Raw genomic sequence first — 25,367 nt, forward strand, 5'->3', positions numbered from 1 at the left:
GTCTCTAGAATCACCTATCTCCGCCGAGGAGATACTGCTTACCATTAAAAGTTTTGCTAAACATAAAACTCCAGGCCCAGATGGCTTCCCTATAGAGTGGTATTTAGAATATCAAGATGTCCTAATCCCTAGACTAAGAAAGCTTTACTCGACTATTTTTTGAGCAAGGCTGCTTACCATCATCTATGAAGGAGGCCCTAATTGTATTAATTCCCAAGCCCAATAAAGACCCACAATACTGTGAATCCTACAGACCCATCTCGTTAATTAATACGGACTTAAAAATGTTATCTAAGATTTTGGCCACCCGTCTAAATACCATCATTACTGCTCTTATTAATCCAGACCAAACTGGCTTTATCCCTGGTAGGTCCACTTATAGTAATATTCGCAGATTATACACTAATTTACAAGCCCCCAATAAATTGTCTGTCCCCCGAGCTATTGTATCTTTAGATGCCCACAAGGCATTTGATTCCGTGGAATGGCCGTACCTTATATATATTATGGAAAAATTTGGTTTTGGACAGAATGTTATCACCTGGATTAGGATATTGTATGATCAACCTATTGCCCGTTTTAGGCTTAATGGGATTATTTCTAGACCCTTCAGAATCCACAGGGGCACCAGACAGGGTTGTCCTCTGTCACCCCTGTTGTATGCTCTGGCAGTGGAACCTCTAGCGAGGTTATTGAGGAGTTCTCCGGAACTTCAGGGCATGTGGATTGGCTCCTTGGAAGAACGTATCTCGCTATATGCTGATGATATGTTGCTCTACTTGTCAAACCCTAAATACACGATTCCCAAAATGCTGAGGTTGATCACTGATTTTGGCGTATATTCAGGCCTGAAGATTAACTGGACTAAGTCCACTGTATTTTCGTTAGACTCAGAGTCCCCTGCCCACTTGCCACAACATTGTCCGCTTCAATTCACAACATCGTTTAAATACTTGGGGGTGGTGGTTAGGCTACCGATTTCGGCATACATCCAGGATAACCTTCTTCCTTGTATAGCTTCGCTTAAGGCTAAACTCAATAACTGGGTGGGTTTACCTCTTACATTGATGGGGAGGGCTAATTTATTTAAAATGGTGTTTTTCCCTAAGTTGCTGTATGTCTTGGCGAATTGCCCAGTGTATGTACCAAAGAAGATCTTTCAAGAGATTGACTCTTTGATATCTACATTTTTATGGTCTCCCAAGAATCCACGGATTGCATTGGCTACTTTACAATTACCTATACACAAAGGGGGGCTAGCAATACCGAATCTGCGATTGTACTACTATGCATCACAGTTGGTATATGTTCATTGGTGGCTATTTCCACAGTTGAACAATGCTGCTACTGCAACAGAGGCAGCGTTGCTCTCCTCCTATGAAACACTGTCAAATGTGATCTTTAGAGGAGCGATTTCTGAGAGGAGGGGTACAGATATGATTGCAAACTCTCTCAAAATCTTTAAGATATGTAAGACACTGGTGCTTGAACCCCACCCCACGATTTCTCCTAATCAACCCATATGGAATAATCCGGTGTTCCCACATTTTAGAGATCTCCCTTTCGCTGGCAATTGGGCCGAAAGGGGTTTGAAATACGTCCACCAATTATACGAGGAGGGTAGATTTAAAACCTTTCCGGCGTTCCGACAAGAGTTGGGTATACCTGAATCCTGGAGGTTTAGATATTTACAGTTGCAGCATGCGGCCGAGTCTCAACTTGGGCTCCGGGCTGTTACCTTTCAGAATTCTACTTTGGAAGGGGCGCTTGCCCAACCAGAACATACTAAACTGGTTTCCAATTATTACAAATTATTGAATGAGCCTAAAAATTCTAGATTGCAAATCCTGAAACAACAATGGACGAGGGATGTACCTGACCTGTCGGACGATAATTGGGAGGAACTTCTAGAAACTTATTTTAGCACTGCTATTTCCGCCAGAGATAAAATGATCCAGATACGCATTTTTCATAGGATATACTATACTCCTCTACGCCTTTTCCGTATGCGGAAACTGCCTTCTCCTCTGTGTCATAAATGTGGTAGGGAAGAAGGTAACCTACTACATATGTTGTGGGACTGTGAGCGGATAAGACCATTTTGGTCTCAGGTGACCCACTTTGTGGCGACTACCTTTGACCTCCCCAATATTTGTAGCCCTAAATGGTGCCTCCTCTCAGTTTTTGAGGAGGTTGGCATTAGTAACCATCAGAAACAATTTTTGCGTTTTCTCCTTTATTATGCTAGGAAGACGGTCCTATTACATTGGACGCGCACATCATTGGTCTCCCTGAACAAATGGAAAGCTTTGATTAACCAAGACTTGCCAATATATAAAATAACGTATGAAACAAGGGGTAAGCCAGGGAAATTCCTCAAAATATGGGGAGACTGGGTGGATGGGATAGATACATGTAATTCTGCTCCTCTATGATCTGTTGTGCGGTAATTAGCGCTGCCATGGGATTTCTAGGCCCTTGACAGGATGATTTGAGGTTCTAGACCTCATACCCACCTAATTGGCATCCTTATGAGTGCATCTGTTCTTTGTTGGGTTGTTTGTTGTTGTTGGGAGGGTGGGGGGAGAGGGTGGAAATAAAAAATACAAGTGGAATATGATTTTGATATAACTGAGGTACAGGGCAATTATTGTTGTACGGCTTGTCATTGTTTATCAAGTTATGTTTATATCCCACAAAGATGTATACAGTCTGCTTATTATATATGTCTGTGCCAAATATTATTAATAAAAAACGGAGTTTCAAAAAAAAAAAAAAAGCTGCAAGGAGGTGTGGGAAAAACATTCTGCCTTGTGATGCAGCAGGTAAAAATATGTTACAGAAAAAAAGAGAATACAGCAAAGGGCTTCTTTGCTTACCTCTTTGTGTTCACAGAGTGAAATAAAAGGCCAGGGAGTGTTAGCTTTAATGTGGAAAAATTGTTAACAGAAATTTCTCTCTCCCCCCTTTTTCAAAGGGGAGGCAACTTTTAATGCAAAGAATGTTTTTGTCTAGGTGCAGAGGGCATAGCAATGAAGGGTCTGCAATCAGGTGAAGCAGTATATGATGACAACCTAAGAGGGAAAACAGATTGTATCTATACAGTAGATGAGGCCCACTGAACAGGGAAGCATGATTGCAGATAGTGTGGTATCAAAGGGCTACCTTTGAAGGGCATGCACAAAAGGCAACTTTCACTAGGGCCTTCTGCTGACCAAGCTTTTAGCTATAAGATTCTGTGCATATGCACAAAGATAAGGACAGTCTGGAGAGCTGATGGATCACATTCTCTAAGGCATCTACACAGAAAAGCAGTGCTGATGGCAGGAGCTGTAATTTTCCAGCAATATTAGAATTATCTATCATCAGAGAAAGCTCAGTATTAATTTCTCTTGTCCAGTTTACCATAGTCTGGACAATAGACAAGGTTGCAATTGCCAGTTGCAAGACTGGGCCTGCCAAAGCAAACGAGGACTCTAAGGCCGCGTACACACGCGGGGACTGTTCGCCCAACTTTGTCCGTCAAACAGTTTCGGCAAACAGTCCGCTCAAAATTAGCATGGACGGACATGGCCACACACGACGAACGAACAGTTTGCTGAAACCGTGCGCGATGACGTGAACGGCACGTACGACGGGACGAAAAATACGACGTCCTATACACTGCATTATAACTTTCGGCGTGTAAATCCTTTCTGAGCATGCGCGGAACTTAGTTTGACGAACAAGCCTACACACGAGGGGACTGTTCGCTGAAACTTTGTTTCAGTGGACAGTTTTTCGGAATTTCCGAAAAACCTTGTTCAGCGGACTGTTCGCTGAAACTGTCCGCTGAAAGCCCACACACGAGCGGACTGTTTGCCGAAACACTGTTCAGCGGACAAAGTTGGCCGAACAGTCCCCGCGTGTGTACGCGGCCTAAACTGAATTCGTAAAGTAGGGAATGCTATGAATGGAAACAGTAGATTATCTAGTGCAAGAATGACCGGTCCCCAGTAGGAACAGTGCATCGCTTCGTAAACTCCCCCTCGATAGGGTAGACATCAAAATTGTCAGTTGAAGGGAATAACTTCTTTGAGTACAGCCAATTATTATATAAGTTTCATTCAGATTGATCAAGAATAGGGAAAAGCATGTGGCAAGAAGTTGCAGAAGTAAAAGATGAAATTGTGTTTCTGAAAAATCATTTGCAACGTCAGCTAAAAAGTCATCATACCCTACACATTCTGCAAATTAAATACAATAGGCAGGCAGAAGAGCATTTTTTGGGTGTTAGTACCTAACCAATTCACAAAGTGACAACAACCTTTGGAATAGATCAGACATAGTGGCAGAGAATTCTGCTTTAGACAGACAGGCTGAATGTTAGACATCTGTGTGGGAGCTTGAATGAGGGAGATGAAGCAGTGTCTGTGGGCGACCTCGATTCGGAACCAGGGAACTGCTAACAACCTGAGCGGTACTTGGGATTTCTTCAGGGCCTGCTGCAGAATTTCTGCTGTTTGTTCCATGTGCACCTGCTCCTGACTGCTGGTAATCTGCCATTGCTAAGTGAGGATCATCCTCTGCAGGGTGCTCACAGAATGAACATAAAGTAAGGGGAGTCAGTGTGTCTGGTCTTCACCTCTTCACGCTGGCTGCACATATATATGTGGCCGCTTGGTGTGTGGGCCTTAACGTTGAGTGGTCGCATATTTGCGGTCCTGTATAAACCACTTACCATACTAAGAGTGTGCTCACCAGAAGTGCCATAGCGAAAGACCATGGCCCTGAACCTGTATAATGCCCTGCTGCTAACCCACTCACAGCACCAAGTACCAAAGTGAGCATGGAATTAGGAATCCAGTGTCTGAAGCAAACATTACTGGCTGGTCCTGGTGTTTCAGGTTCCAGGTATGGTTCCCAAGATATACATTGAGGCTAACCAATCCTGAAACTGCTAGATGATAGAAATGTCAGTTGAAGAAAGATGGAAAGATGTAAAATTGTAGGATAAGAATCCATCTTACAAGGACACTAGAACTATACTGCTTAACAAAGTAGGCAGGGATATATGGGTGTACTGGTGGGCAGTTCCCTGCAAAGTTTTTGCCAGTGTCCAATCACCTGAAAGTAGCAGCATATAACCCATATAACCCATGGTCTAAGAATCAACCAATTGTCCTGAAAAAGAATATGTTCTGTTTTAGATAGTAACCTTATAAAGATGACAAGAAATCATAGTGGAAATGTAAAAAATGCTTTGGTCCTTAAGGGTAATACAGATGCCAGAACTGAAGTGGTTACAATGTGAAAAAGTAGCCTAAAGCACTCACTGGCTCAAAAACCATAAACCAACTTTAATGCTTCAAAAGATTTTTAAATGTATTTTTTAGGCCCGACCATGAAATATAAAAGTAATAATTTACAAAACCACTAAACATTCCATATAAATCCATCACCTATTTTGTTACAGTCTATTCCCACAAAGAGGGTGGGACTACCTTACCTCCTTTGTCTGAGTACTGTTTAGGAATACTAATAGTGAAAAATATAACAAATAAGTTATGCACAAAATAAGTATGCATTCCTTTTAAAATAAGAGGCTACACAAGCAGATTTTAGTCTAAAGTGTATTTTTAAAATGCCACATCCTTTGTTTAAGCTGGTCTGTTCGGTCTCTACAAAGGGCTCCACAGCTGTGATCAATTGTAGTCACACTCTAGGAATAAATGCAGAATAATGAGGTAGGAATAACAGCAATTCTGTTGTCTCGCCATGAAGTCAACAATTAAATTCATGAACTACCCAAATAATTAAACAATTTCTAAGCTCAAACAAGTGACAAGTTAATGAATACTGTGATGCAGAAGATGTGATTTCCCAGCCATGGTTAATATTTGGACTTGGTATGGTGCCATTGTTAGGCACTAAAATGACAATGCCTATGAATGGTAACTATAGCTGGATCCTTCATGGAAGATCGTATGAACTTGTGCTGAGGTTTCTAGATGTAATTTGAATTTTTGTTCAACTTCCTCTTTTGTATGTATGAAATAACCATGCTCTTTTACATAGAATCCAGATTAATATATTGAAATCCCTGAAGGCACCTATGGGTATTATTTTATGACATTTGTGCCAAGCAGGCCAGAAGCTCAATGCTGCCACAAGGGAAAATAATTTGATCTAGCAGATATAACCAGGACTTTATAAAATTGAACTTTCAATTTTTTAAATTATATGATGCCCATCAACTTTCCTTTCATATGTAAGCCACATGATATGGGTATAGTTATATAAATGTATTATTAAGGAGTTTGGTTAATGAAAAAGTTTAGTATTTACATATAAATTTTACACATTATAGCAGCAAAGAAGGAACTGAGATATATTATCTTATGGAAGCGTCGTGAGTATTGTGATTTTCATAACACAGGACAGACCATTTTACCTACTCTAATTGCTCTCAGGGCTCCTCTTTGCTCTAGATGCCACCATCTGATACTCTTCACAATTTGCACTTCTTGCACAGGCTCAGATGTCTGTCTCCACTTTCTTTTCTAAAATGGTATGGCCTCCTATGGTCTGCTGATATGCTTGATTCCTAAAGCCCAATTTCATAAATTTTCTTTGTTTGTATAAAACAAAGAAGGACTAAAACTTTTGTGAAATTTTATTGCTGCATGTTTGGGTGATTTTGTTTCCTCGCATTCTGTCCACATGACAGGTGTCAGAGTAAACAGGAAGTGAGGGAACATCCCTGCAGCAAGGATACAGGCAGTAATCAGGATAATTCTTTTACTCACTTCCTCTCCAAGTGACAGCTGTAAGACAGAACAGGAGTGGAAATCTCCTTAACAAAGATACAACCAGCACTTAAAAAACTGACAGAGGTTCTGACCCTTCATTATCCTAAACAATTCACTGCAGTTGGGCTTTAAGGTATTAATAGATAGGATCTGACTGTAGATGGAACAAGAGACAGCTTAATTTCTGTACTTTGTTTTGTAACCCTGTGTCTGATGTCTTCTGGACAAGTCAAAGTTTTTGCCTGCTGTTTTTTTTCGTTCAACCCAGCAGGGCTGAACGGAAAAAAAAGAAACAGGTCAGGAGGAGCTGCTATACTAACTATCCAACCTAGATCTCCAATTCTGTTCTATTGTGTTCTGACAGGGGGGTGGATAACCCCCGTCACCAAGACCCCCAAGAACCCCCCGCCAGAACACTCTTCTGTTGGATCGACTCCAGTACACACAGGCCGAATATTGGCTGGTTTCTTTTGAACCGGCCGATGCTGCCCGACATTTGCTCCGTGTGTATTAGGCTTAAGACTTCTTTATTGTCATGTGTTTTGTTGCCATGTAATATGTGTGTTGTACTCATCCATTTGGAAGTGATATACTTGTTTCAATCATGCCATGGATTGAATTACATTGGATCTGTATATTGATGTTGTTTTTCTATCCTAATATGAAATTTATATTTTTTTCTTTAAAAGTAATAAAATTAGATTAAACATAATTGGTGTCTTTCACTTTCCTATTTTTGATTGTTTATTTTTCCCAGTGTTTCCACTATCTGTCTTGGATATTCACCAGTGATGTGGTCTGCTCCACTCAGTATACCCTATGACTTCTTTCTATTATATTTACTCACTGAGGTGCCATTAAAAGTAGTTTGAGGCAGGAGTCGAGGAACACTGAAGTTGTTGACATTACTTTGCCTTGAGTTTGGAATGTTTGGAATGTTCACGGAAGGAGTAGCCTAAAAGAAAACAAAAATATTCTCTATAGTTATCAGGCATTAGTTACAAAGTTTTAAATCATTTAGTTACAAATACTGTGAAAAAAAATCTTAAATTGCGACTTAAAATAGCAAGCCACCAGAGCTTCTTTGTCGACCATTCCAGGACCTTGAAAACCCAGAGTTTTTGGGTTACTGACATGGATTCCCTCCACACTTTATGTCCCTAATACCGCGTACATACGACCCGATTTTCCGGCAGACTAGGTCCGACGGAATTAGTCCGTCGGACAATCCGATCGTGTGTGGGCTAATCCGATCGTTTTTCATTAAAAAAAAAATCTGACAGGCCTAGAAATAGAACATGTTTCAAATCTATCCGACGGACTCAATTCCTATCGGAAAAACCATTCGTCTGTATGCTGGTCCGACGGACTAAATACAACACAAGGGAAGCTATTGGCTACTGGCTATTGAACTTTCTTTTTTAGTCCTGTTTATGTCATCACGTTCAAAACGAACGGACTTTCGAACGACTTAGTCCGTCTGTTTGGACAGTCAATCGGAACTCCGCTGAAAGTCTGTCGGGAAGACCGTCGGACCTAGTCTGCTGGTAAGTCCGGTCATGTGTACATGGCATTACTGTTGGCTAGCAAGGGCCATCACAGTGATTGGCTAATAGGAAGGCTTGAGAGGTTGATGGGGCCAGCAACTAATAAGCACTTATGTTTTAGTAATCCCAGATAGGTATAAATAGGTGTCTATTTTTACAGTACTTTAGAAATGTTTTACCCCCACAAGTTTGCTTAATTCGATTCTGGCTAATTCCACAGTGCTTTTGGAGGTTGCACTCATCCAGGGATTAGCCACAAGATTAAATCTAACTAATGAGGTTTTTTTTTTTTTATATATTAGTGAGGCCACCTAAATATTTACATTTAAATATGTAACTCAGAATAGAGGCAGTCATGACAACCATAAAAGATATTCCTGATCATATTGCATACTTAAAAAAATAGCGCATAAATGGCTTTGCTGTTATCAAGTTGTTGGTTTATTGCTGAGCAGTAAGAAGATTGTTGAACAAACCTTGAATGTTATCAGATGATGAGGTGGCCAAAAAGAACTTACCCCTGTTTAGGGAGGCTGGTCCCACTTATTGACAGACAAGCGAACAATACAGAACAGATTCAAGAGATATCTTCTTTGTGACATCTTGTCCCATTTCAGACCCACCCATCACAACAGATATAAGAACCAAACCAAAAGCCATCACATACAACTAAGAACTAATTGGAGATTTTTGCTGTTCTAAATTCCCTTTCTTACTCATTTTCCAACAGTTCCCGACCTTCAGACGAACTTCTTCCTGGTTTCCCCATTCTCATACTGGTCTTCAGCTTCAAGCCAAAACAAAGAGAGGACACTGGGTCCTCCTTGCCCTTGAAGCCATTTCTTTGTGGTGATGGGTTTTGGTCTTTCCTTGTGATGGTGAACGCTCATATCCCGCAGTGTTGTTAAGCATGTCTTCCAAGACTGGGAATTAAAAATGAATGATGGACAATGTATAGGGTCAAACAGAAAATGGTAAAGTAAAAAATGTATGGGACCTCTTAGAGCCAAAATTAAAGACTTGTCAATTAATGTATTCAGCTAAAATATATTGGTGGAGATGAATTATAATTGATGGAGAACTAAGTGGCCATTTAGGAGCACACCATAAAACATTGAACTAAATGTCTTTAGTTACAAAATTTTAAATAAATCACTAAATGTAACACATTAAATTTTTTTCCAGATGTAGTACAACTCTTACACCATGTTATTTATCCATAGGTTGGCGCCACCATTTCTCTTCTATTTGAAAATTCTGGCACTGTTTATACACATTAGCGTTGTGGCAGGAGAAAAAAAAAGTTGTCCCACCACGATATATACACAAAGGGAAAGTGAGTAAGCTCTTTCAAACACAGCAGGTAAGTGAGTGACAGTTCATAAATATACCAAAGACCTGGATTTCACAATAAAAAAAACTTTTATCAGCATTATGAACCTTGTATGTGGTAGGTAACACTATTTTTTCCTTACAGATATTAACTTACTCTGATTTTCATGGTTTACCTGATAAGCATGATCTGAGCTCACTAAGTAATAGGTGTTTGGAGCTGATCTACTCAGGCGGGTATTTAGCTTGGTTTCTGCCTTGGTACAAATGGCTTCATAATTTCCAGCACTAGGAAGGAGTACTGTAGATGGAGCCGATGCATAGGTTGGAGATACAGGAGACAGGCTGTACAATCCCTCGCTGCCAGAGTCATTGTTTAGTCTAATCTCTGTATAGTAGAAGTCTTCTTCACCATCACAGTCATCAGATTCACCACTGCGGCTGAAGAGAGAAACATTGAAATAAGAATCTTAAAATTAGCTTGCTAAGTGAAAGCTTTGTAGTTCATGTGTGTGTATGAAAAATACAGTACAAGGACATGACTACATAGTGACATAGTTGGTAAGGTTGAATAAAGACACCAATCCATCTAGTTCAACCTGTGTGGGTGTGTTTATCAAAAATAATTTCCTATATCCCTGTGTAATGTGTTCCCCAAATGTACTCATCCAAGCATTTTTATTAACAAACAATACTTGCCACTGAAACTACCAATTGTGGAAAGGAGTTCCACAGCCTTACTGACCTGACAGTGAAAAAACCCTATGCAGTTTAACCACCTTCAGACCGCACCATTTTGCTGGTAAATGACCAGAGGTCTTTTTACAATTTGGCACTGCGCTGCTTTAACTGGTAATTGCGCGGTCATGCAATGTTGTACCCAAACAAAATTTGCGTCCTTTTCTTCCCACAAATAGAGCTTTCTTTTGATGGTATTTGATTGCCTCTGCGATTTTTATTTTTTGCGATATAAACGTAAAAAGACCGCAAATTTTGAAAAAAAATGATATTTTCTACTTTTTGTTATTAGAAAAATCCAATAAACTCAATTTTAGTCATACATTTAGGCCAAAATGTATTTAGCCACATGTCTTTGGTAAAAAAAAAGTCAATAATTGTATATTTATTGGTTTGCGCAAAAGTTGTCACATCTACAAACTAAGGTACGTTTTCTGGAATTTACGCAGCTTTTAGTTTACGACTGCCTATCTCATTTCTTGAGGTGCTAAAATGGCAGGGCAGTACAAAACCCCCCCAAATGACCCCATTTTGGAAAGTAGACACCCTAAGGAAATTGATAAGTGGCATGTTGAGCCCATTGAATATTTTATTTTTTTGCCTCAAGCGATTGAATAATGACAAAAAAAAAAATTTTTTTTTTTTTTACACAAAGTTGTCACTAAATGATATATTGCTCACACATGCTATGGGCATATGTGAAATGACACCCCAAAATAAATTCTGCTGCTTCTCCTGAGTACGGGGATACCACATATGTGGGACTTTTTGGGAGCCTAGCCGCGTACGGGGCCCCGAAAACCAAGCACCGCCTTCAGGCTTTCTAAGGGCGTAAATTTTTGATTTCACTTCTCACTACCTATTACAGTTTTGAAGGCCATAAAATGCCAAGATGGCACAAAACCCCCACAAATGACCCCATTTTAGAAAGTAGACACCCCAAGCTATTTGCTGAGAGGCATTTTGAGTCCATGGAATATTTTATATTTTGCCGCAAGTTGCGGGAAAATTACAAACTTTAATTTTTTTTTATTTTTTTTTCACAAAGTTGTCACTAAATGATATATTGCTCACACATGCTATGGGCATATGTGAAATGACACCCCAAAATAAATTCTGCTGCTTCTCCTGAGTACGGGGATACCACATATGTGGGACTTTTTGGGAGCCTAGCCGCGTACGGGGCCCCGAAAACCAAGAACCGCCTTCAGGTTTTCTAAGGGCGTAAATATTTGACTTCACTCCTCACTACCTATTACAGTTTTGAAGGCCATAAAATGCCAAGATGGCACAAAACCCCCACAAATGACCCCATTTTAGAAAGTAGACACCCCAAGCTATTTGCTGAGAGGCATGTTGAGTCCATGGAATATTTTATATTTTGCCACAAGTTGCGGGAAAATTACAAACTTTTTTTTTTTTTTCACAAAGTTGTCACTAAATGATATATTGCTCACGCATGCCATGGGCATATGTGAAATGACACCCCAAAATAAATTCTGCTGCTTCTCCTGAGTACGGGGATACCACATATGTGGGACTTTTTGGGAGCCTAGCCGCGTACGGGGCCCCGAAAACCAAGCACCGCCTTCAGGCTTTCTAAGGGCGTTACAGTTTTGAAGGCCATAAAATGCCAAGATGGCACAAACCCCCCCAAATGACCCCATTTTGGAAAGTAGACACCCCTAAATTTAGGGGTACACTAGTGAGACTAGGTAATAAATGGCGGGTGCCCTGAAACTATAAAAAAAATAACTAACCAACCAGCGTCACCTGTAACCGTTATATGGTGATCACTGGTGAAAGGGTTAACTAGGGGGCAATCAGGGGGCTTTATGCGGTAGTATATGGGGGTCCCTGGCGCTATAAAAAGCTGCGGCGAACCTAAATACCTACCTGCCTAACTAGCGTCACCTGTGACACTAATACAGTGATCAGAAAAACGATCGCTTATTAGGCTGGGTTCACACTGGAGCGATGCGGGAACGCCACGAATCCGCGGCGGGTTCCCGCATCACATGCCTCCCGGCGGCAGTTCACACTGCCCTATGCGAACTGCTGGGAGTGTCAGTGAAATGTTAATGACACCCCCAGATCAGTTCGCATATCGCAGTGCGATCTGCAAACTCGGATCGCATGGTGTGAACACCCATGCGATCCGATTCTGCTGCGGACCAAAAAAAGGGTCCCGTGCGAGTTTGCGGCGGGTGCGACACGAATTCAGCCATACTATCTGTATGGCTGAACTCGAATCGCACAGAGATCGGATGTGATTTGCACTGCAGTGCGGTGCGAATCACATCCGTTCTCATAAACCGCTGCAATGTGAACCCAGCCTTAGTGACACTGGCGACGGGGGGTGATCACGGGGTTAAACCTTTATTGGGGGGTTTAGGGGGGGTACCTTAGAACTAAAGGGGGCTAACCCTAACTGCCCTAACAGTTATTACAGTCACAAATGACACCCGCCGGGTGATCAGGGGGTTAAACCTTTATTAGGTAATAAATGGCGGGTGCCCTGAAACTATAAAAAAATAACTAACCAACCAGCGTCACCTGTAACAGTTATATGGTGATCACTGGTGAAAGGGTTAACTAGGGGGCAATCAGGGGGCTTTATGCGGTAGTATATGGGGGTCCCTGGCGCTATAAAAAGCTGCGGCGAACCTAAATACCTACCTGCCTAACTAGCGTCACCTGTGACACTAATACAGCGATCAGAAAAACTATCGCTTATTAGGCTGGGTTCACACTGGAGCGATGCGGGAACGCCATGAATCCGCGACGGGTTCCCGCATCGCATGCCTCCCGGCGGCAGTTCACACTGCCCTATGCGAACTGCTGGGAGTGTCAGTGAAATGTTAATGACACCCCCAGATCAGTTCGCATATCGCAGTGCGATCTGCAAACTCGGATCGCATGTTGTGAACACCCATGCGATCCGATTCTGCTGCGGGCCAAAAAAAGGGTCCCGTGCGAATTTGCGGCGGGTGCGACACGAATTCAGCCATACTATCTGTATGGCTGAACTCGAATCGCACAGAGATCGGATGTGATTTGCACTGCAGTGCGGTGCGAATCACATTCGTTCTCATAAACCGCTGCAATGTGAACCCAGCCTTAGTGACACTGGCGACGGGGGGTGATCACGGGGTTAAACCTTTATTGGGGGGGTTAGGGGGGCACATTAGAACTAAAGGGGGCTAACCCTAACTGCCCTAACAGTTATTACAGTCACAAATGACACCAATGCAAAAAAAAAAAAAAAAAGCAATTGGTGTCACTGTGACTGGGGGGGCAGGGGTAATTGGGGGGTGATCGGGGGGTAAAGGGGGGGTGTGAGTGTGCCTGGCATGTTCTACTGTATGTGTGGTGTGTTGGTGCAACTCACCGAACCTCTCTCCTCGGTGCCGGAACGAAAAATACCGACACGGAGGAGAGAATACATCACTTCCTCTCCTGTGTTTACATTACAGGAGAGGAAATGATGTCACGGGACATTTTCATTCGTCGGGAGCGATCGCGAGGGGGTGGCCATGAATGAATGGCCGTCCCCTCGTCCGGGATCGCTCCCGAACGAATACCGACCGCCGCAGGCACCGGCCCGATCGGGCCCCCGACCGGCGGGCAGGCAAGGACGTACATGTAAGCCCTTATGCCTGCCCGTGCCATTCTGTCGACGTACATCGTCGTGCGGCGGTCGGCAAGTGGTTAAGGTTAAGCTGCCTTTCATCCAATTTCTTTGAGTGACCCGTGTCTTCTTACACTCTCTGAGACTGAATCGTTTATTCCCTACGCTAGAATCACCATTGAGGTATTTGTATATCATATCTCCTCTCAAGGGTCTCTTCTTCAGGGAGAATAAGTTTAATTTTTGTAGTCGTTCCAAGTAACTTAGGTCCTCCAGTCTTCTTATTAAATTTGTCGCCCTTCTCTGGACTATTTCCAGTTCCCGCACCTCCCTCCTGAGGACTGGTGACCAGAGCTGGACACCAATCATCATAAAGAAGATACGGGAACTGGAGAGAGAGCCCAGAGAAGGGTAAACAAGTTAATAAGGGGACTGGAGTACCCGAGTTATGAGGAACTAGTAACACATACCATATCCTAAAAACTTCTGAATACAAATAGGAAGATTCAGAATATAGTATGTATAAGCAGAGGTTCCCCAATATTACATAGTTGGTAAGGTTGAATAAAGACACCAGTCCATCCAGTTCAACCTGAGTGAGTGTGGGTGTGTGTCTACAATAGTCCCTAACCTTGTACATCGCACACTCACATCAGTCCCTACCCTCAATCCAAGGTCCCCATTCCTATACTAGGGCCAATTTTGGACAGAAGCCAATTAATCTACCAGCATGTCTATGGAGTGGTACCAACTGTCAGCCCATATGTCACTACAGGGAGCACAGTAATGACCTAGGAGCTGGTGAATGGAACCACATCCACTGTATATCTCTGCAAGAGAGTGCAGATCGGTGGTGTGGACAGCAAGACAGATAATTAATAACTCTTTTCTTTTCAGAGAGACATTTAAAAAAAACATCCACCAAATTCATCCAGAAAATTAAAACATATACATATAGCTCATATAAAATAAAAATACAGCATCTTTGCTAAATTAATTTTTCAATATATATATTCAAGATTTAGTAAAAAAAAAAAAAAAATGTTTTAGCCATGTGAGCAGGAAGTTAATGTACTGTAGATAATGCTTTATATCTGTTCATTTTTCAGGACAAGCTTTCCTGAGATTTAATCACTTTTTTAGATGAGAGCACTACACAAGAACACAAATGGGCTGCAATCACCTTAGCGTTGTGAAAATCTCCCATTACCTTGCACCCGTTAATGGAGAGATTGGGTTTATAGACTGATTTGTGTGGTTTCTGTACTGCTTCTTCTCTTGGTAATACCAAGAGACCAGAAGGCAGAGTAGGGCTTGGAATCATTAGACTTATTTCAAGCTGCAAAGATCACAATTTGCCATAAGGACCAGCAATGAGGGGACCATTATTTTCAGCAATGAGGACAAATGAGATCCTAAAATAACAGCTGCACAGATGAAAATACCAGATGAGTCGTAGCTAAGCAATTTGAACCCACAGACTACCACAAGTATTGTAATAAGTTACCCCAGGTGAATGGTCCGAATGTGTTTCTTGATCCCAGCAGCAGTGCTTAGAATTTTCCCACACTTTTTCCACAGACATTTAAACATCACTTTCATGGAGTTCTATGAATAAACATGACACATTGTAAGGATTCTTTACAATAAATATAAATAATATAAAAAGACAGAAATACGTGAGAGCCCATATGAAATTTAAGGACTGTTAATATAGGTTCACAGAATTGTCATTGTTTATAGTCCCTAGTCAGCATTACAAAAATTATGCTGTTCCTGGCAACAAATGTTTTATTATTCAGTTTGATTCATGGCATCAATTCAAAACACATCATACACTATCTAAGTGACAATCCCTTGCAATTGTAATGAATTAGTAAAAATTTGGGAGATTACTTAATGTAAAAATATCCTTTGCCCATCCATACCAAAGCAAAATTGCACTGCAGCCTGCAGCCCCCCCACCCCGAAGCACCTTGTCCCCAGTTGATCAGGATAAGGGCCCTGTTCCCGACAACCCTGGCCGTTAATAAGGGGGCCCCCAGATCCCGGCCGACCACACTATGTGAATAACTATGGGGTACATCGTAAGCCTACCCATTCACCTGGGGGAAAAAGTGTCAATAGAAAAACACACTACACCGGTTTTAAAGTCGTTTATTAGGCAGCTCCGGGGGTCTTCTTCCGACTTCGGGGGTCTTCTTCCGACTTCTCCATGCTTTCCGTGTTCTTCACCTGGGCTCCTCCGCTATCGCCTTCTTCCTTCTTCTGTTCTTCCAATGTTGACCCGGAGCTCTCTCCTGCTGTAATGCCGTGGACACGGTGCATGGCGACTTATATAGGCATAAGGGGCGGGGTCACCGGGTGATGTCACCCAGTGACCCTGCCCCTTATGACGTCACAGTCCCAGCATGTCCCGGAAGAAGAAGAAGACGACAACGATGAAGGAGAAAGCTGGGCCACCTCTAGCAAAAGAGCGGCAAAAGAGCAGAAGATAGCGGAGGAGCCCGGGAGAAGAACCAGAAAGCACGGAGATGTCGGAAGAAGACCCCCGAAGCTGCCTAATAAACTACTTTAAAAACCTGTGTAGTGTGTTTTTTTTATTGACACTTTTCCCCCAGGTGAATGGGTAGGGGGTACGATGTACCTCCATACTTATTCACATAGGGTGGTGGGCTGGGATCTGGGGGCCCCCTTATTAAAGGGGGCTCCCGGATTCTGATAATCCCCCAGCCCACAGACCATGACAACCAACAGCCAGGGTTGTCGGGAAGAGGCCCCTGTCCTCATCAACATGGGGACAAGGTGCTTTGGGGTGGGTGGCCGCAGGGCGCCCCCCTTCCCCAAAGCACCCACCCCCCATGTTGACGGCATGCGGCCTGGTACGGTTCAGGAGGGGGGGCGCTCGCTCCTCCCCACCCCCTTTCCTGACTGGCCAGGCTGTGTGCTCTGATAAGGGTCTGGTATGGACTTTGGGAGGACCGCCATGCTGTTTTTTTGTCGTAGGGATTTCCCCTTAAAATCCATACCAGACGACAGGGCTCGAAAGCTGTCAATTTCGCCGATGAAAGTCCGTGTGTGGGCAAGTGCGTTCATTTTGAAAGTCTGTCGGGAAGTCCGTTAGAGCTAGTCTGCCAGAAAGTCCGTTCATGTGTATGGAAGTCCGCTCATTCAGAAAGTCAGTCGGTCCTCTGCCGAAAGTCCGACGGGAAGACCATCGGACCTAGTCCGTCGAAAAGTCCGGTCATATGTACGTGGCATTAAAGTCTAAAAAAGACTTGAGACTGGGGTGGGGGGGGGGGGGGTCACCTTCCAGTAGGACAACAACCCTAAACATACAGCCAGAGCTACAATGGAATGGTTTAGATCAAACCATATTCATGTGTTAGAATGGCCCAGTCAAAGTCCAGATCTAAATCCAATTGAGAATCTGTGGCAAAACTTAAAAATTGCTCTTCACAGATGCTTTCCATCAAATTTGACAGAGCTTGAGATATTTTGCAAAGAAGAATGGGTACAAATGGCACTCTTTAGATGTGCAAAGCTGGTAGAGAAATCCCCAAAAAGACTTTCAGCTGTAATTGCAGTGAAAATAGGATTTTTATATACAGCTTACCTGTAAAATCCTTTTCTTGAGAGTACATCACGGGACACAGGAGCTTCATTACATAGTGGGTTATATAGGCACCTCTGGTGATTGGACACTGGTTGACCCTAATTAAGGAGAATTCCTCCCCTATATAACCCCTCCCATTTGGGAGGCAACTCAGTTTTGTAGCAAAGCAATAAGGAACCACGTAAAACCCAAGAGGGGCGGGAGCCCTGTGTCCCGTGATGTACTCTCAAGAAAAGGATTTTACAGGTAAGCTGTATATAAAAATCCTATTTTCTTGATCATACATCACAGGACACAGGAGCTTCATTACATAGTAGGATGTCCCATAGCAATGCTCAGATTGAGGGGAGGGAGACACAGATCATAAATATAGACCGCCAGGGACCGGAGGACCTAAACTGCACCTGCAGTACACTTCGCCCGAAGGCGATATCCTCTTGCCTTCTGACATCCACCTGATAGAATCTGGTGAATGTGTGGACTGATGACCAAGTCGCAGCCTTACAGATCTGAGCCAGGGAGGCCTGGTGATGCACTGCCCAAGAAGCACTAACAGCCCTAGTAGAGTGCGCTTTTACCCGAAAAGGAGGAATCTTCCCCTTTAAACCATAGGCCTGAGAAATAACTTGTCTGATCCACCTTGAGAGAGTGGATTTTGACGCCGCCTGGGCCTTTCTAGGGCCTTCCGGCAGAATAAATAAACAATCAGTTTTCCTTATCTGAGAAGTTGCTTGAAGATAAACACTGATTGCTCTAACCACATCCAAAGTGTGTAAAGATTCTTCCTCTGTGGACTGAGGGTCCGGAAAAAGGATTACATCCTGATTCAAATGGAAACCCGAAACCACTTTAGGTAGAAAGGACCTGTTGGGACGCATGACCACCCGATCCTTATGGATAATTAAATACGGCTCCTTACTGGAAAGAGCTGCCAACTCTGATACTCTTCTAGCCATAGATATGGCTACTAAGAAGACCAGCTTTTTAGTCAGGAGAACTAAAGAAGCCAGATGCAAAGGTTCAACTGGTTGCCCCTGTAAGGCCGAGAGAACCAAATTCAGATCCCATGGGCATACCGGAGGTTTAACTGACGGATTTGTCCGCATAGCCCCCTGGATAAAGCCCGTACTAGGGATTGTGATGCACGCGGCTTTTGAAAAAATACTGACAGGGCCGAAATCTGCACTTTGATAGTGCTTATGGCCAAATTCATTTCTAGGCCTGACTGGAGAAAGGCCAAGATTCTGTTAATGATATATTTTTTAGGATGCCATTTCCTGAGTTCGCACCAGGAGACATATGTCCTCCAGATCTTGTAATAAATAAGGCTGGAGGCCGGCTTTCTGGCATTGACCAGAGTATAAAGGACTGGCCCCGAAAGGCCACGGTCTCTCAGAATGTGGGTCTCAGCAGCCAAACCCTCAAATTCAGACTGCGTAAAGCAGGATGGTAGATTGGACCCTGTGAGAGCAGATCTGGCTGGAGAGGGAGGGTCCATGGCCTGCCTACTGCCAACTTCATGATTTCTGCATACCATGGTCGCCTGGGTCAAGCCGAGGCCACCAAAAGGACCGACTTTGTCTCCCTCTTGACTCTTCCCAGGAACCGCGACAGAAGCGGGCTCGGGGGGAAGGCATAGATCAGATTATACTGATCCCAGGGAACTGTCAGAGCATCTGACCCCTGAGCAAGTGCATCTCTTGTCCTAGATACAAACTTGTCCAGCTTCCTGTTGAACCTGGATGCAAACAGATCTACGTCTGGAGTACCCCACTTGTGACATATGTTCTGAAACACGTCGGGGTGCAGAGCCCATTCTCCTGGGCACAACTGCCGGCGGCTGAGGAAATCCGCCTGCCAATTCTCCACTCCTGGGATGAAGACTGCAGAAAGACACGGAACATGCTTTTCTGCCCAGACAAGTATGTGATTCACTTCTTTTTGGGCCACCAGACTTCTGGTACCGCCCTGGTGATTGATATAGGCCACTGCGGTGGCATTGTCGGACTGAACCCGAACCGCGAAACCTCGCAGTCTGTAAGACCACTCTATGAGTGCTGTGTAAACTGCCCGGATCTCCAAGATGTTTATGGGCAGTAGATTCTTGGTCGCAGACCATTTCCCCTGCGAGCATGTTTCCTCCAATACAGCTCCCCAGCCTGTCAGGCTGGCATCTGTTGTGATAATCTTCCATGAGAGAGGAAGAAAAATTTTGCGCTTCAGCAAATTCTTGGTTTGTAACCACCAGACAAGACTCTTGCGTGTCCCTGGGGATAGATGCATAGGAAGATCCAAAGATTGGGGCTTCCTGTTCCAAGCCGCAAGGATGCATCCTTGCAGAGGCCTTGAGTGGAACTGGGCGAATGGGACGGCCTCGAAGGAGGCGACCATCTTCCCTAACAGTCTCATGCACAACCGAATGGGGGAAGATCTTCTGCCCAGAATCAGGCGTACCAGATCCCCAATGGCCAAGGCTTTTAGCCTTGGGAGAAACACCCTGCCCTGAGCGGTGCCGATGATCATACCTAGGTATTCCAACCTGGTAGTCGGTTGTAGGGACGACTTTTCTAGGTTTATGATCCAACCTAGGCGTTCTAGATGTTCTAGCGTTTTGGTGACGCTGTGACTTAGGAACGCTGCATTTTTCTCCATGAGAAGCAAGTAGTCTAGATAAGCCATGACGGCTATACCCTGAGCTCTTAAGTTTGCTAAGAGAGGGTCCAGAATCTTTGTGAAGACTCGAGGGGCTGTAGCAAGCCCGAACGGTAAGGCCATGAATTGAAAATGGCGCCGCTCTACCGCGAACCTTAGAAATTTTTGGTGTGCGGGAAAAATTGGCACATGGAGATATGCATCCTTGATATCTATTGATGCCATGAATTCTCCCCCTTGCAGGGAGGAGACCACAGTGCGGATTGACTGTATTCGTAAGGACCGGATGTGTAAAAACCGGTTCAGATCTTTCAGATCCAGGATAGGTCTGACACTTTGGTTTTGGAACGGTGAAGAGATTTAAGTAAAACCCCGAACCCTGATCTTTCAGGTTCACCTCTACTATCACACCTTGGGATAGTAACTGATCTAAGGCCAGAAATAGCGGTTTTGCTTTACTGGACCCCTGGGGATCCTTGACCTTAGGAAACGAGAAGGTGGAATCTCCTGAAACTCTAGCTTATAGCCCAGAGATACTGAAGAGATCACCCACTTGTCCTGGATCTCTTTCCGCCAGACTCCTGCAAACTGCGGGAGCCTTCCCCCCACTCTGCCGAGCGGGGCGCCCCTTCACAAGGAAGTTCTTGGGCTTTTGCTTGGCAGGCTTTCGCCCCCAAGTCTTTTCCTGCCCCTGGGCTCTGCCTTGAGCCTTTCTAATAGAGGAGGGCTGAGAAGGCCATTGCCACTGCTTAGAGCTTGATGCTTCGGGAGAGAGAGCACGCCTGAATGACGGACGTTGGCTCTTTTTGATTGGAAGGAGAGTAGATTTTACCCCCTGATATTTTGGACGAATTTTTCTCCAAACAAAACGTTCCCCTTTAAACGGGAACCCAATCAAATGCTTCTTGCATGACAGCTCAGCTGCCCAATTCTTTAGCCATAGGGGCCTTCGCATGTGTACCAACAAGAGGGACAAACGTGATGCTTGTTGGACAGAATCCAAAATCGCATCAATCATAAAGCACAGAATATGAGGCAGTTCTGCATAATTTTCTACTTCCTCACTGGGAAGGATCCCAAGCATCTGCTTAACCTGTTCCTTGAGGAACCGACACAACCCCATGGCTGCGACTGTAGGTTGCACCACAGCGCCAGTCATGGAAAAGGAGGCTTTTAATAAGGTTTCCAGCTTTTTATCAGTTGGATCCTTTAAATACCTGCGCAATATCCAAAGGACAGGTCAGGTTTCATTCACGCAAGAAACAACCGCATCAACAGATGGGACCCCCCACTTCTTGGTGAAACTTTCCTCCAGAGGATAATGCAAAGAAAAACCTTTTTAGGAGGAGCAAACAGTTTATTGGGATGTCCCCAATCCTTATACAACAATTCATCCATTAAGGGATGGATTGGGAAGGAATAGGCAGTCTGTGGGGCTTTCCTGACTCCCAGGGAAGAAACAGAGGATGTAGCGACTTCAGCAGCAGGCATTCTGAATGTGGTACGCACCAATTCAGTATAATACTGCACCTGTTTTCTGAGTGCCTGGGAGGAGGGAACTATCTCCTCTTCCTCTGATTAATCCGACTGCTCATGATCCCCATCCTAAGATAGGGATCTCTCCTCATTTTCAGAAGATTCATCTGAGAGAGGGATTTCAGCAGAGGGAGGGGATCTACCCCTTTTCATGCTATATTTCAGGGAAGCAGTAATAAAATTCATTATTTTCTCTTCAAAACCCTCCAATGTAGCCCTAAGAGAGTATCTCAGTGACATAAACCGGGGCTGACACATTAGGAGAGGCTGCAAACCTGACAGGTGCACTGACTCGTCTTGAGAGGCTGGCTCCAGTCTTGCAGGGGGGGGATGGTAACTTACAGGCACTCTTTTCGAACCCCTGGATTTACCAGTGCCCTTATTACCTCCCTCTGAGACCCTCTTACGAGGAGACATAGTACTAGGCTACAAAAGCAGAGGTACTAGTACAAGTGCGATCACTGTTGCGCTTAAAGTCTCACAATAATATATATATGCTTAAATTGCACAACCTGATGCTGAGTAGGTGTCTTAAGGTTTGCCTGGATCCAATCCCCACGGATGCTTACTGCCCACAGCTCCTGTGCCTCCAATTACAGCCCCCTGACGCTCTGGGCTTTTAAAAACTGCCGCCTAGTGCCTGCGCAGTACAGCGCCGTGCACACTGACGTGCACGGCTCGCAACCACACCCCCCCTCCTCCATTAGGCCGGGATCCAGGGGGGGGAGGAGAACCCAAAACGGAGCTGCGTGGGACCCCCGAACTGCGTGGGACCCCTGTTTACCTTATTTGTGGCAGGGACTGCAATGGAGACGTGAGTTATCTGGAGAAACAGGCTTTCACTGAGCGTGTGTATTGAAAGGCATGTAAGTATGCATCAGGCTGCTCTTACTCCCTCTAGTGGTGGAAACCAGGTAAGACATACAACTACTCACAATGAAGAAATCCATTCATATATTAAATATACAGGATAACTTCCCTTACCTGTCCCCGCCGCAGGAATTGCTGAACCAGACAAATTCCAGCCTTCACCCATCACGGCGGGTATTGTTAGCCAACCTTCAGGTATATCTGGGGCTCCTTCTCGGAAGAACCTCCCACCTGGGCCATGTAGAAAGCTCTGCCAGAAACTTTCGTGCGCTCTGTATAAACAGTACACCAAGTCTGGTTTTCCCAGAGCCCAGTCTTCCAATGGAGAGGACTTACAGGCAAAACCTCGCTTCTTCGGCTGACGAGGCCCGGGTACCATACCATCTTGGGAGTCAAATATCGGCCCGAGGTATGGATCCGGTTTGTTGTAGCCCTTCGGTCCTCGCAGGGACCTGCATAGAGCTAAAGTTTTACGTGACCATCACCATAGACACTGGCGAAAAAACTGAGTTGCCTCCCAAATGGGAGGGGTTATATAGGGGAGGAATTCTCCTTAATTAGGGTCAACCAGTGTCCAATCACCAGAGGTGCCTATATAACCCACTATGTAATGAAGCTCCTGTGTCCCGTGATGTATGATCAAGAAAGGTGGTTCTACAAAGTATTGACTCAGGGAGGCTGAATGCAAATTCACATCACACTTTTCACATATTTATTTGTAAAGCATTTTGAAAACCATTTTTAAACCAATTAAGTGCCACTTTCTGTTGGTCTATCACATAAAATCCCAATAAAATACATTGGTTGTAACATGACAAAATGTGGAAAATTTCAAGGGGTATAAATACTTTTTCAAGGCACTGTATATATACAGTATATAAATTTACATCTTCCCCTACTGGCTGACCACTGGCAAATACAGTAAATGCCACGGGTGAGCAGTGGAACTATTTTGACCTACCTTTAATTGAATGGCTCTTCTTTATTCTAACTTTATCAGTGTAAGGTACTGATGTAAGCATTGGTTTCATTATTGCCCTACATGTGACCTTTTAGCAGTATATAGCAACTCATCTAGGTAAGTAAATGATTATGTTATTTAATTAAACATAAACTAATTGATTCATTCATTCATTCACTCGTTCCTGTATTCAATTTCCAGCCTCTTAGTCCATGAGAGCTGCAGGGGTGGCACACTAGTAGTTGCAAATCTGGGTTCAGGCGTTAAGATTTGTTTTACCTTCTGCATTAAAGGGTTAATTAAATTCTAAAACGTGTCAAAATCAGGCTATGTTTGTCAGGAGCATTGTGTAATGGGATGGTAAAAAGCTCACATTAGCATTCCACAGGCAATACAGTGTGACATATAACACCTGTACATACATTAAAGAACATTCAACTCATAAAGCAGTGTGCGTTGACATCAGTGTGAAGGATAGGGTGATCTCAGAATGATAAATGGATTGTGCTTCATCAATTTGACCTTGAGATTTCACATTTCTGAAAAGTGGAATTATTAGGGAAGGCTCTAAGAATTTAAAGTTTTTAAGATCTGAATAATAAACAGCCTGGCAAAGCAGCCCAACAGCCACATAGTAGGCTCACCCACCCTAACACATACAGAGTGGTGCATTTACAACAGCCTATAATTCTCATCATTATAAAGTCATTTAATTTAAAGTGGTATTAAACCCAAGAGCAAACACTTATTTAATTGCAGCTTACCAATTCTTAAATGTGATGGCTGCATTCGTTTTCTGTTTTAAGCTTTCTTTCATTTATTTTCATCTGGGGATCTGGCCAGTAAGTCTGCTGTTTTTTTAACAGAACAAGCTCCCCTGCAAATGTATCAGTTAGAGTTGAGACCAAACATTTATCACTGATCGGCTTTTATTTATTCATGTAAAACTTCTCCCAAAAGAAAAAAAAAACTGTTGCTGTAACTGCATTGTGAGCTAGAGTTTGGCTTCAATTTGTGCCCATTTTCCCATCATGCAATGTTTTCATTATGCAGCAGCCTGGGTGGCCCCACCCCACTTTACTACACCAACCTTTAAAGACATCTCTCTGGACACTGGCCTATGGGTGATGCCGGGGAAGGGTTGGCAGTATGTCACATGGGAGCCAATGAAATGCTGGTCCCAGTGTGCGAGGAGTGTGGGGCTTTACCATCTGCTCTGACAACCTGGCAGCATTGTGGGAACTGCTGTTGTTCTGTCAAAAGAGCCAACTCGTCAAAATTTCCAATTGCGTCACATCCGGTGACTCTCCAGCAGCAGTAATTGCAGATTTCGACGACTTGCCTGTTTTGACAGAACACCAGCAGCGTATACACTATGGTACATGATGAGTTGTTTGTTTTGACAGAACAAAGTTGTCGCCTCCTTGGAGGTCGGTCATGTTGTTGGTTATTAGCACGTGCGAAACAATAATGTTTACTCATTGTATTATCTACCATACTGTACACTCTGCCAGTGTTCTGTCAAAACAGGCAAGTCGTCGAAATCTGCAATTACTGCTGCTGGAGAGTCACCGGATGTGACGCAATTGGAAATTTTGACGAGTTGGCTCTTTTGACAGAACACCGTGCCTTCCTCTTTGAGGTACTCCCAGCTAGGGAGGCCCTGTTTAAAAGCCTGGGGCAGTGGCAAGTG

The 25,367-nt window shown here is 43.7% G+C and overlaps 1 protein-coding gene and 1 long non-coding RNA gene across 2 annotated transcripts in view; one reads left to right on the forward strand and one right to left on the reverse strand.

The window, feature by feature from the left end:
• The window catches only part of ZNF704 (zinc finger protein 704), a 159,540-nt gene that overhangs the window by 36,693 nt on the left and 97,480 nt on the right, over positions 1 to 25,367 (reverse strand). The window contains exons 5-7 of the mRNA XM_077492928.1: positions 15,547 to 15,647; positions 9,847 to 10,111; positions 7,639 to 7,746 (exon numbers count right to left, since the gene is read on the reverse strand). Coding sequence (XP_077349054.1) covers positions 7,639 to 7,746; positions 9,847 to 10,111; positions 15,547 to 15,647 — 474 coding nt within the window. The remainder of the gene's footprint in view (positions 1 to 7,638; positions 7,747 to 9,846; positions 10,112 to 15,546; positions 15,648 to 25,367) is intronic.
• The window catches only part of LOC143997348 (uncharacterized), a 59,737-nt gene that overhangs the window by 27,525 nt on the left and 6,845 nt on the right, over positions 1 to 25,367 (forward strand). Inside the window, exon 3 of the long non-coding RNA XR_013277678.1 lies at positions 9,562 to 9,701. This is a non-coding gene — a long non-coding RNA (uncharacterized LOC143997348). The remainder of the gene's footprint in view (positions 1 to 9,561; positions 9,702 to 25,367) is intronic.

This window comes from Lithobates pipiens, unplaced genomic scaffold (assembly GCF_037356315.1).
Source record: "Lithobates pipiens isolate NorthernLeopardFrog02 unplaced genomic scaffold, aLitPip1_a1.2 Scaffold_19, whole genome shotgun sequence".
NCBI lineage: Eukaryota > Metazoa > Chordata > Amphibia > Anura > Ranidae > Lithobates > Lithobates pipiens.